The sequence below is a fragment of the Prionailurus bengalensis genome, chromosome B1, assembly GCF_016509475.1.
Source record: "Prionailurus bengalensis isolate Pbe53 chromosome B1, Fcat_Pben_1.1_paternal_pri, whole genome shotgun sequence".
Lineage (NCBI taxonomy): Eukaryota > Metazoa > Chordata > Mammalia > Carnivora > Felidae > Prionailurus > Prionailurus bengalensis.
The window spans coordinates 201,189,107-201,201,247 of record NC_057344.1 but is presented as its reverse complement, the minus strand read 5'-3'; the positions used below and the strand labels follow the sequence as shown (position 1 = coordinate 201,201,247).

Here is a 12,141-nt window from a genome sequence, read left to right as displayed (position 1 = left end):
CTGTCCCAGACCCCCGGCTCTGCTCTGTCCACTGACTTGCTGACCACCTGGCTCTTCCCCACCTACACTGACCTGGGCATCACCTCCTGACCCCAGGCCTTCGAGGTGGCTCCCCACTGCCCTTAGATAGGCCCGAAGCGCCTTACCAAGGGACTCAAGACCCACACGCTGCCATGGCCACATGAGGTCACAGCCTAGTGCCTGGCACAGCTGGAGGGCTCAACAAATGTCAGCCACTACCTCTGTCCAGCTTGCTCCACTGTTCAGAATGTTCCTGCCCAAGTAGTACAGAGCCGGCTGCCAGCTCCAAACCTCCCTCGTCATTCCATACTTCTGGGTCTTTCCAGATTCTGGTCCCTTTGCCCACAACAGCCCTCACTCACTGTCTGCTGGGTGGAGGCATCCCTCCCTCCAGACACAGATCGAGAGCCTTCCATCCCTGGTAGCCTGGCCCAGCCCATGCCGGTTACGGCACACCGTCCTACAATCTCTGCCCAGACAGTGAGGGCCTCCAGGGTGAGGACGATGCTGTCCCAACCACTGGATAATCCCCAGTGCCCAGCAGGAGCCTGCCTGGCAAAGGGTGTCAACGATGAATAAATGCCCCTGGTCTGGGAGTTCTGCCCCAACACCGACCCACCAGATAGCTAAGTGAAGGAGTCAGTTCCCAATGAGCGTCCCTGGGAGCAGTCCCAGTACTGCAGAAAAGTTCTAATCTGGGCAAGTCTGTGTTCGGCACAGTGAAATCATTTCTGTGGGGCAGGGATTTGCAGAACCTGGCTCTGGCTGTCTTCAAAAGCAAATAATAACCGAGGAAACCGAACAAGTCCTGAGCGCTTGGCTGCCACACGCAGGGCTAAGCCCTATGTCTATAATCCCATTTGACCCTCAAACAACTGGGGGAGGCAGGAGGGCCCATCACCCCCATTTCCAGATGAAGAAACAGGAGGCCGAGTCAGGAAATGGCCCATAGTAACGGCCGAGATAAGAGTTAGGATGGAGTCTGTGTGACCCCAGAGCCCGTCTTGTTTACGGCCAGGAGAGCAGGCAACATTTTCCTCCAGTACTGGACCAGGGACTCTTTCTTCCAGGGACAGTCTCAAAGCCAAGGGCTCCTAGAAGCACCGTGGGATGTGCTACTGTCTGCAAATCTCCTGACCGCAGGTGAATTCCTGGCTTCAGGTGTAAGAGACCTATAGCCAGGGGACCTCGCGCAGGTCATTGGCCTCTCTGGGCCTCAGTTTCCTTATGCATGAAGAGGCAATAACAGTATGATTTACCTTATGGGAAATGCCTAACGCATGAGAAATGCTTAGCGTTGGGCCAGCCCCGCAGTCAGTGTTCAGCAGGGCAGAAGTGGGATCTAAGAATGAGGAGCGATGCCAGGAACCGTGTCAGGGCCGGTGTTTGTGTTCCTGCTAGAAGAGTAGGGTGCTGCCCTACTGTGCTGCCACTGGTGTTCCTGGGGACACCTTGCTGTACCCTGTCCCCGACAATGCCGTCATAAAGCGGATTCATCCTAAAGTTTTAGTCCGTTCCACAGCCTCAAAATTATCCTTATTAAAATGACTTACCACAAAACCCTCAGAGAGGACCCAAAACCACTGCCCACTCCTACTCCCATCTCTAGTGCATTACTGAATAATTGCGTTTCTAAGACGGAGCTGAGGACTCTTACCCGGAACTTCTGATTGATGGGATAGATGACTTTTGCCTTCAGTGCAAATGCTGTGATGTTGCTGTTGAAAGATGGCTCACATTCCTGGGGAGGAAGAACACATGGCATCGGGTGCTTTCTAGAAAATGAAGGATAAACCGCTAAGAGTTGCAAAAACGCCACACCCCATTTGTAACTGTGGCCTCGGAAAGGGACTGTAACAGGCTCATTTAGATCCCAGTAGGTGATCACTTGTTAGAAGGATGGGTGGGTGGATGGGTGGATGGATGGACAGATGGACAAATGGGTGGATGGATGCATGGGTGGATGGGAAAGTGGATGGATGGGTAGATGGGTAGATGGATGGATGGATGGATGGACAGATGGATGGGTGGATGATGGATGGATGGACGGATGGATGGATGGATAGATGGATGGATGGGTGGATGGATGGATGGATGGATGATGGATGGATGGATGGATAGATGGATGGATGGATGGATAGATGGATGGATGGATGGGTAGATGGATGGATGGATGGATGATGGATGGATGGATGGATGGATAGATGGATGGGTGGATGATGGATGGATGGATGGATGGATGGATAGATGGATGGATGGGTGGATGGATGGATGGATGGATGATGGATGGATAGATGGATGGATGGATGGATAGATGGATGGATGGATGGGTAGATGGATGGATGGATGGATGATGGATGGATGGATGGATAGATGGATGGGTGGATGATGGATGGATGGATAGATGGATGGGTGGATGGATGGATGGGTGGATGGATGGATGGATGAATTGGTTGACAGGTGGATAGAGAGGTGGCTGGATGGATAGATGGACATATAGACAAATGGGTGGATGGATGAAAGGATGGGTGGATGGATGAGTAGATGTTATATAGCACATTCCTTATTTAATTCCAAGTCTTCAGGGGCGCCTGGGTGGCTCAGTCGGTTAAGCGTCCGACTTCAACTCAGGTCACGATCTCACGGTCCGTGAGTTCGAGCCCCGCGTCGGGCTCTGGGCTGATGGCCCAGAGCCTGGAGCCTGCTTCCGATTCTGTGTCTCCCTCTCTCTCTGCCCCTCCCCCGTTCATGCTCTGTCTCTCTCTGTCTCAAAAATAAATAAAAGTTAAAAAAAAAATTTTTAATTCCAAGTCTTCAGCTTTGAAAGAAATAAGTATTTAAATAACATGACAAAAATTTATGAGCGTTCCTAAAAATTGTGAACCATCTTTTAGTGGAAAAGAAAACACAGAGTAGTTTTAGCATTGCCAGGGGCGTAAACATTTACACACGGTAATATTCACACAAGCCTCTGGATCAGAGCCTTCCATGAAAAGCAGTTGGGCAAGTCTTTTCACTTCTCTGAGCCTCAGTCTTCCCAGACAGAAAACAAGGTACCGTATGTGCCCCTAGGTCCGTGAGACAAAGCACCCAGCAGAGTTGCTGGGACAGAAGAGCCGCGAAGCAAGGGTGGGGAAGAGGTGCCTCCCCGGGGAGCCTTCTTTGACCGCAACTGGAAAGACTTACTCCCGGCTGCTCAAGATTCCCCACATCCTCTCTGTATCTCCCTCTGCTGGAGCCGCCCCCTGCATTTTGCTGGGCGTGCTGAATAAATGTTTTGGAAACCACCTGCTGGGCATGACGGTGAGCAGGCACCCGAATCAGGAGCCTGGCGCTCCAGACCACGAGAAATCTCGACCTGCCAGGCGAAAACTGCACCCGCATCTACTGCAACGCTGTTCACCCAAACCTTTCTGAAGAAAGGGCTCCATAACCAATGATTTCTTGTTGCCAACTTTACCTCGGGATAAGATACCCTATCACGGGGGATACAGAATGATGCGGGCACTGGGACAGCACCCGACCGAGCCGGCGGTGTGGCCCAGGACGCCTCCCAAGCGGGTTTCGCCTCGATGCCCTTCTGAGCAGGGTGGGGGTGGAAGCCACATGGCGAGGGCTGGGCCTCGTCATTTCCACCTGAGCTTCATGACTCACAAAAAAAAAACAGACTTAGATGACCGAGAAGGGGGCAGACCACCCACGTGTGCCACCGCCTTCCACCGCCAAGGGCCCCGCCGCTGAGTCTACTGTCTTCATTTCTCATGGGGGAGACGAGACACAGAGCAGTGAAGCCGTGAGCCCAAGGTCACACAGCTGATGAACGCCAGAACCGGGATTTGAGCTCAGATTCCCTCCTCTTTGGCTGACACCTTTCTGCCTCCTTCAACGTCAACGTCGTACAAAAAAGAACAAGGGTAAGAGCCAGGAAGTTAAAAAGGAAGTGGGTGTTCAGTAGAGAAGAGCCCTGGGCTGGTGTCACCACACTCCAGGAGCACAGGCCACATCCTGAGATACTTTGTTATTCCCACACCCCAACCTGCCATGTAAAATCAACCACAAATTCCACACTCAAACTCCTAAATGTCACTCAGACCCACAGCCCTGGCCCCAGCCACCACCATAATTACCCGAAGGGCTTCAACAGCCTCATAACTGGCTCCCGTCCGTGCACCGAGTGCCTAGTACGTGCTAGGCTCTTAATGCCCTCTTGATCGTTTAATTATCACACGTCAGCCAGTTTGGGGAGGTCCGTACTATCTCCATCATCCCTATTTCATGCAGCAAGGCTCAGAGGTGAATACCTTCCAATTCATTCTCTACGTGGCAGCTGAATGATCTTTCGAACTTGGAATCCCCCTCACTGCCGGCTTAAAACCCTTCCTGGCTTCCCTGTGATCCGAGGGAGGAGGGCAAGGCCTGCCCTGGCCCCCAGCATCCAGCCCCCATCTCTGCTTGAAGCTGTGCAGGGACAAAGGCAAAGGAGGACAGTAAGATTGACAAGGCCGATTTCAGAACAGGTTACATAATTTGTGGGGCCCGATACAAAGTGAAAATGGGGGGTTGTGCATCTTGTCAGAAAGTGATTAAGAATTTCAGGACAGCAGGGTCCAGAGACCAGAAGCAGGGCCCGACTGAGCTCAGGCCCTGTGTGTTTGCGCAGGCTGCACGCCCGGGAAGCTGGTCCGGGCTGCTTTCCAGTGGACACGCGCCTGCTCAGAGAAAGCCGGGGAAGCGGAGGGCACCACTGCGCTTTTCTAAACTTCTTACAAACAGAGGCGAAGAGAAAGCGCAGCATGGAAAGGGTGGAAAATGAGAGGAAGGGCGTGGTCGCTGCCCTGCAGGGGAGATAGACAACAAAAATTGCACTTAATGTGAAAAACGTAATTAGAAGAACAGGATGAATAGGCTGGGGTCCACCCGAGACGCAGGGAAGCAGAAGCCGGGCCTGCGCCTCAAAGCGTCAAGTCCAGCTGACGCGTTCCCGCAGCCGTCCGGGGAGCCTGTGAATGCGCCCCATCCACCTGCAGTTTCCACCCCATCCACCTGCAGGATGCAAGCCCATCGAGCACCGAGGACCGACCCCGGGACGGTCACGGTGTTTGTCAGGATGAAGGACCCCGAAGGGCTTGGCAAACGGAATCCAGGAGAAAACTGGCTTCTGCTGTTTTGGGTTCTGTTTTTGTTTCTTTTTACAGCTTTTCTTACTAAGTTCAGATGCCCTCCAAATTCTGATGACCTTCCCAACAGCAGCAATACAATTATACAGAAAATTGGTCGTAGCGCAAGTTCACAATGTACAACTTCCTCAGCTGAAGCAATGCAATTATTCAGAAAATTAGTGAAAGCGTGATCGCAGGAAAAGAAAAGGCATCTCGCTCACCAACATCAAGGTGTTCTTTCAGTGAGTGCGCGGATGCGACCACAAAGGAGCCATCCCCCCAGCTCTCTTCATCCTGGGCAATGGCATGCCTCAGAGCCTTCTGGAGTTTTCGGTTTGTTTTTGACCGACGTGAGCTACTTATCGAAATGAGGGTCATGCGAGGAGTGGCCTGGGCCACAAATGCCTTGGGTTTTCTGTGCATTTCAGGACATCGGCGTTAGAGCTCAGCTCGCCCGGTCAGAATCAGTCCTGGCTGCATTCCTTGACAAGCTCAGCCTGCAGAAGGCAGGGCATTTTGGCAAAGCCGGTCACTGGAACAGGCAGATCTTTAACTTAACTCTTGGCAATGATTAGCTAGATAATGGGCCTCGGCTGGCATAGCTAAACAGTTAACAGGTAAAGCGTTACTGGGAAAAGCAATGTGTGTGGCTTCCGGGGAGGTAAGCCTGCGTTTGTGGGCTCCCCTGCAAACGCTGAGTGATCGATGCAGTCCTGCAGTCAGAATATCTGCGGAGTTAACCGACAGGTGATCAGACAGGTCAGGTTTCTTGTCCGATGCCACACAGCAAACAGGTGACGGGACTGGGGCCGGCTTCCGGGGTCCTGGATCCCCGAGCCTGTCGTGTTTTCATCATCTCCAAAGCCGCCCTCTGCGTGAGCAGGGCTGTATCCAGGCAATTCAACCACAGAAAGCGTGCAATTTAACAATTTCTAGCATATTCACAGCTATGCGCAGCCATGACCACAGTCAACTGGGGAACGCTTTTACCGTCTCCAAAAGAAACCCTTTCGCTGTCACCTCTCTCCCTCCCACATCCTCCTCCGCAAGCAACCACCAACCTCCTTTCTGTCCCTGTAAATGTACCTGTTCCGAACATTTTATATGAATGGAATCCTCTGATAGGTGGTCTTTTGTGACTGGCTTCTTTCAGTCAGCATATCTTCAGGCTCCATTCGTGTTGAAGCAGGTACTAGGATTTCGTTCCTTGTCATGAACACGGTGCACACGTTCTCGTGCACACGTATGTTCCCATTGTTGGGAGCATGGTTTTGATAACACGGATGATAGGGCCAGAGGGCCAGAGGGTGAGGGAAAGACACAGAGACACACGGAGATGCAGACAGAGAGACACGAGAGAGAGGGACACACAGACAGCTGCACCAACACATGCACATGCAACCACATGGGGACACCAAGCGCCTGGGGACAGAGAGGCAGGGAGCATGAGCTGGACACACAGCACCTATGTGCCAGGGGCCCGCTCCCGCTGCAGCCCCACGAGGGCAGCTAATCCATCCATCGGGCCGCGTAAGGGAAGCCTGTGTCCGGAATCCTCGGGAAGATAGATCTGCCTCGTGGGGCTGCTCAGAGAGGTGCTTGGGGGTAATCCACACGAGTGCTCACCATCATTCAAAAGTGACATATGTGAAAATGCCTGACATTCAGTAGGTGCTAAAAAAAAAAAATCTCAGTTCCGTCTTCCCCTTTTCTCAGGACGTTCTCCATCCCTCCCTCTCCCTCTCTCTCTCTCTCCCTATCTACCTATGTAAATGTCTATATTTACCTTTGGGCAATTGAGGGTAAATGGCCAGGATCCATAGTATTTTCTGGGGACCGGCAAGCGTCTAGAAATAGCACACCTTTGGAAGAAACGCCCTCCTTATCCACAGAGCTCATGCATGAAATGATGCCCCACGGCGAGCTCAGGCTGGGCAGTGTGGGGGCCAGTGAGGAAGGAACGGGGAGAATCCACCTTCAACGTGTCTATCAAGAGGTCCAGAGCCGGAGTTCCTGGACGTTTACTTAACATTCCCGTAAAAGAAATAAAACGAAACGGAAACAAACTTACGTACAAACACTCACAGAGGCCTCATTCAGAAGAGCCAAACCCTGGAAACAACTCGCGTGGTGATATATCCCCACAGTGGACTGAGCAATTAAAAGGGATAGATTGGGGGCGCCCGGGGGGCTCCGTCGGTTAAGCCTCCAACTTCGGCTCGGGTCAAGATCTCACAGTTCGTGGGTTCGAGCCCCGCGTGGGGCTCTGTGCTGACAGCTCAGAGCCTGGAGTCTGCTTCGGGTTCTGGGTCTCCCTCTCTCTCTGCCCCTCCCCCGCCTCAGGAAGAAGTAAACATTAAAAAAATTTTCAACAAAAATTAAAAGAGATGGATTACTGATAAATGCAGCCATACGGTAAAAGCCTCGAGAGCAGTGTGTTGAGTCACTGTCAGCACAAGAAAGTGCAGGATTCTAGAACAGTGAGACCACGGTGGTGATGGGAATCACAGCAGCTGCCACTTCTGGAAGGGGCAGGGAAGGCGGTAGATCGGGGGGGGGGGGGGGGAAGGTAAACCAGAAAGGAGCATGGGGGAGCTTTCTGGGGCGACGGAACGTTCCAGATCGGGGTGTTGGCTACAAGTGGAAAACTTAAAATTTGTGCACTTTGCTGTATGTAAATTATACTGCAGGAATGAAGCCTGTTGGGAAATCTGTCAGGGGCTCATCTGGATGACAACTGTGCTGCCAGGCGGGGCACACAACACCCAACGTGCGACTCGGCAAACAAACCCAAACACGCGGCTTACGTCCACAGCCTCCTCCTTCGATGTCTGTGCGTGTCTCTTCCTCCTCCCGGACGGGGAGCCGGTTTCCGAGGGGTCCTGTACGTTAGACTCCAAATTCTTGAGCAGACTCTGAGCATCGTCTTTCTAAAATCCAAAGGTGGGGGTGGGGAGAACACAAGGAAGCCGGTCAGCCTGGTGCCCCCATACCTCGAGCCATCACCTCCTCACCCAACGTGTGCACATCTCCATGCCTCTGCCTGGCCCCTCTGTGCGTAGCGCCCTGCCTCCTGCCTCCTGCCCCCGCCCAGGGTCGGGTCAGCCACACAGCCTTCACGACTGTCCCATCCCCACTGGATCAAAAGTCACTCCATTGTTCTGGGCTGGTGGCCCCTGGCAGCCTGTGAGCTCCTTGGGGTAACAGCTTACTGTGGGAAACGGCCCATCAACATTAATTTTCCTGCTAACCCCCACAATGCCACTGGATGCGTTTAAGAAAATATTTCAGGTAACGGTACATTATAGAATGGTTTGTATTGGGAACCACGGCTGATCCTCATCATGGGAAAGGTTCTGTATTTGTAAATTTGCTTACTTGCTGACATTATTTGTAACCCCCCCCCCAAATCAACACTTGTGGTGCTTTTGGGGGTCACTCCTGGGCAGGTGCAGGGTGGAGAGAATTTGAGCTGCCTGACTACATTGTCAGGGTCTCCTACTGCAGACAGGTGGCCCCTTTTGTTCTTAATGCCATTCTCCTCTCACACATCCGTGCTTTCTGTTGGTAATGTAGTTGTTTAAAATAACCCCTAAGTGTAGTGCTGGAGTGTGGTCCGGTGTTCCTACGGGCAAGAAAGCTGGCGTGTGCCTCACGGAGAAAATGCACGTGTTCGATGAGCTTCGTTCAGGCATGAGCGATAGTGCTGTTGGCCGTGAGGTCAATGTTAACGCATCAACAATATGTGCTAAATAGAAACACACATAAGACAAAGTTACGTATTGGCTGGTTAATGAAGATGCTGTGGCCAGAGTCTTACAGGAACCCAGCCCTGTGTCTCCCCTGGGAGCAATGATCGAGTCTTTGCTAATTCTGGCTTTGCAGTGATCTCGTAGGTCATGATTATCAACCGTATTTAAAATCCCATCACGCCAGAGACACGTATCAAGCCCCTCTTGGGGCTGCTCATGGATATAATCTTTGCCTTGAAGAAATATCGCCCGTTGGCCATTGAATTAGTCGGCAACTGCTACGAAGCATCACTAAGCATCAGGCTTATTCTAGTCACAGGGAATGGAGTAATGAAGGAAGTAAACAAAGCCCCTGCCTTCATGGAGTTTACATTCCAGTGACAGAGTGACATAAATAAATACGTAGAGAGTAGGGGTGGTAGGTGGTACAGAGAAAAATGACATAGGACAGGAGGATGGAGAGCAATGGGAGGGGAAGGCCTCTTGGCCAAGGTGGCATTTGAGAAAAAGCTTTTAGTGAGAGAGCCAGCTACTCAGATAGCTCAGGAAAAGCTTTCCAGGAGAGGACACCACAAGTGCAAAGGCCCGGTGGCAGAAGCGTGTCCAAAGAAGCCCTGTGGCTGCACCAGCGTGGGGTGTGGTAGAGAGGTGTAGATGATGAAGCCAAGGACTTAGGGATTGTTTGTTTGGCAGTTACGGCTGACCAATACAAGGGTTCCACAGGCAAGCACCCAATCAGATCATCCTATGGTAGCGACTGCAGGAGATAAACCTCACCCACTCCACACGGGGGCATCATTATTTTGCTCCCCAGTGCAAAATAACCAGGAAGCCAAGGATCGCCAGCCACTTGAGGACAAACTCTAATATGAAAGAGAAACCCCAAACAAACCAAAAGAAAAAGTGAACCAAACATAGATGCTGTGTGGGCAAAAAGAAAACTTAAAATGAATGAAGCAGCTATACTATCCTCAGGGAGCCAAGAGAAGATGTTACTTGCACCAAACAAGAACAGGGCAGTATAAACACGGAGCATTCTGAGGACAAAAAAGAACTCTTGAAAATTAAGAATGTGGAAAGCTCCATACAAGCATAAAGTGGAGAAGAGCCTTCCAGAAAACAGGGTAAAAAGACAAAGAGAGGGAAAACAGAAGAGAAGGCAATAGGAGTTCCAATTCAACCAAACCAGGAGCCGAGTTCCTGAAAGACAATAAAGTGTGTGTGTGTGTGTGTGTGTGTGTGTGTGTATTAAAAAAAAAAAAAAAGGAAAAGAATCATCAAAGAGAGTGAGTTTCCACATCATAAGGCCTCCTGAATACACAGTAGGAGGGAGGGGAATCTATTGATTGTCAACAACATCCATCCTGGTGCCTAAACTGGGAGCAAAGATACTTACTAGATTCTACAGGGGAACGAAACAAAGTTATCAGCGATCAGAACAAAATCCCATGTCTCCACATCAACAACAGCAGTTGGAAGGCAGTGGGGGAAAAATGCCTTCAAGATTCCCGGGTTGGCGGGGGAGGGGGGGGTTATTCCCAGCCTGGCGTCCACAACCTAACTGCTTCTCACCACGCTAAGGGTAAAGACAGAAGGACACAGATACTTCCAGACACAGAAGTTCTCAAAAGCACCTCCCTCTATCTCTCTCGCAGGAAGATCCAGGAGTTCATGCTCCACCCACGTGAGGAGATTAGCCCAGGAAGACAGTGCAGGAGATCCCTGGAAGAGGATGTAACTCCAGGGAGGTGAAGACGTTCCAGGGTGACGGCCGGAGAGGTCCCACTGGTGACAGCAAAAGCCTAGAGTATCTGCTGCTTGATGTTGAAAAACAAAACGGTCCCTGGGAGGGCTCCTTAAATGTAAGTGGAGATTACCCACCGCCAGAGATTCTCATCAGTGAGTCTGGGATGGGGCCCAGGAACTGGCATTTCTAACAAGCTCCCAGGAAATGCTGTTGCTGGTTTGGTCCAAATGAGTCCCAGTGGTCCAGAGAGCCAACCCGGTTGAGACGGGAGCAGGCGAGAAGCTTCCCAGTGTTTTGCAAGAAGATAAAATCTAACAAATGCTTAACGCCCTCCCCTCACGTGTCTCGACAAGAAATGTATATAAAAGGAGGGGTGTTCGGTGTTATATGAATGAGCACGCAGAATCGAAGCAAATGGAAAAAAACCTGGGTAACTATTAATTTCAGCGAAAACAAAATGCAATGAGAAAAAGGAAAGTAATCACAATTGCAGCTGATCCTCGACTCACGCTAAAAAAGTGCTTCCAGAATCCTGACAAAGGGAACACTGAACGCTGATTGAAACAAAATTACCCAATAGCCACACAGGGAGGGTGGTGGTGGCGGCTGGGGTGGGTGTACATATGAAAACAGAAGAAAAGAGAGCTGAACCCTCCCGGGGGTCCGGGGGTCCGCAGTGTGAAGTCAACGGCATGCCTGAAGCCAAAAATGCAACAAGGAGCCAGGGAAGCAAGTTCTTTAGAAAGGGGAAGAAAATTACCCTAAAACCAGCTGAAAGAATTAGACGCATTGCTTTCTGAGACAGAGTAAGTGAACACTTGATGAGCAGGTAGAATGCCAACGCAAATAAAAAGTTTTGATGATGAGATAGATACAACGAACACACAAAGGAAAAGGAAAACAACAGAAAGAAAGCGGTGCAAGGTAAAATTATGAGCTGGGTGACCTGGACCAGAGGAGAACAGGGAACCCAGCATGCAGGAGGGAAGAAGTACCTCATCTAGCCTGAGGGGGTCTTTTCTCTGCCTCCTGAAGGATCAGCGGGAAAGGTCAGAGAGTAGGGAAAGCCGAGAAAGGTCACTGCAGGCAGAGAGAACGGATGTGCAGAAGCAGAGAAGCGTCGGCAGCAAGGGGATTCTGGGTGGCTGGAGAACAGGATGCTGTGGGTGCCTGGGCACCTTGTGTTGAGGCTGGATGTCCCGGGGAAGGTGACCACCTTGTACTCCATTTCCTTGCGCTGGGAAATCGGACATAATCTTCCGTAGGCGACCAGCAGTCACTGGAGGTTTTTAACCCAGACAGCCAGATTGCTGCGTGGGCATTTTAGAAAAAGAGACGTAGGGAAGAGAAGAGGAAAAAGGAGTCCACGTAGAACGCTGCTGCTGGGGCGCCTGGGTGGCTCAGTTGGTTAAGCATCTGCCTGTTGATTTCAGCTCAGGTCACGATCTCCCGGTTCGTGAGT

General features: G+C 51.3%; 1 protein-coding gene across 5 annotated transcripts in view; it reads right to left on the bottom strand.

The window, feature by feature from the left end:
* The window catches only part of EVC (EvC ciliary complex subunit 1), a 72,714-nt gene that overhangs the window by 58,109 nt on the left and 2,464 nt on the right, over positions 1 to 12,141 (bottom strand). For 3 of the 5 annotated variants that reach the window (XM_043572999.1, XM_043573000.1, XM_043573001.1), the window contains exons 2-3: positions 7,988 to 8,110; positions 1,679 to 1,762 (exon numbers count right to left, since the gene is read on the bottom strand). In XM_043572999.1, the coding sequence (XP_043428934.1) occupies positions 1,679 to 1,762; positions 7,988 to 8,110 (207 nt within the window). Of the gene's footprint in view, positions 1 to 1,678; positions 1,797 to 7,987; positions 8,111 to 11,674; positions 11,964 to 12,141 lie in introns of those variants that run through there. The other 2 variants (XM_043573003.1, XM_043573002.1) reach the window with 2 other exon arrangements.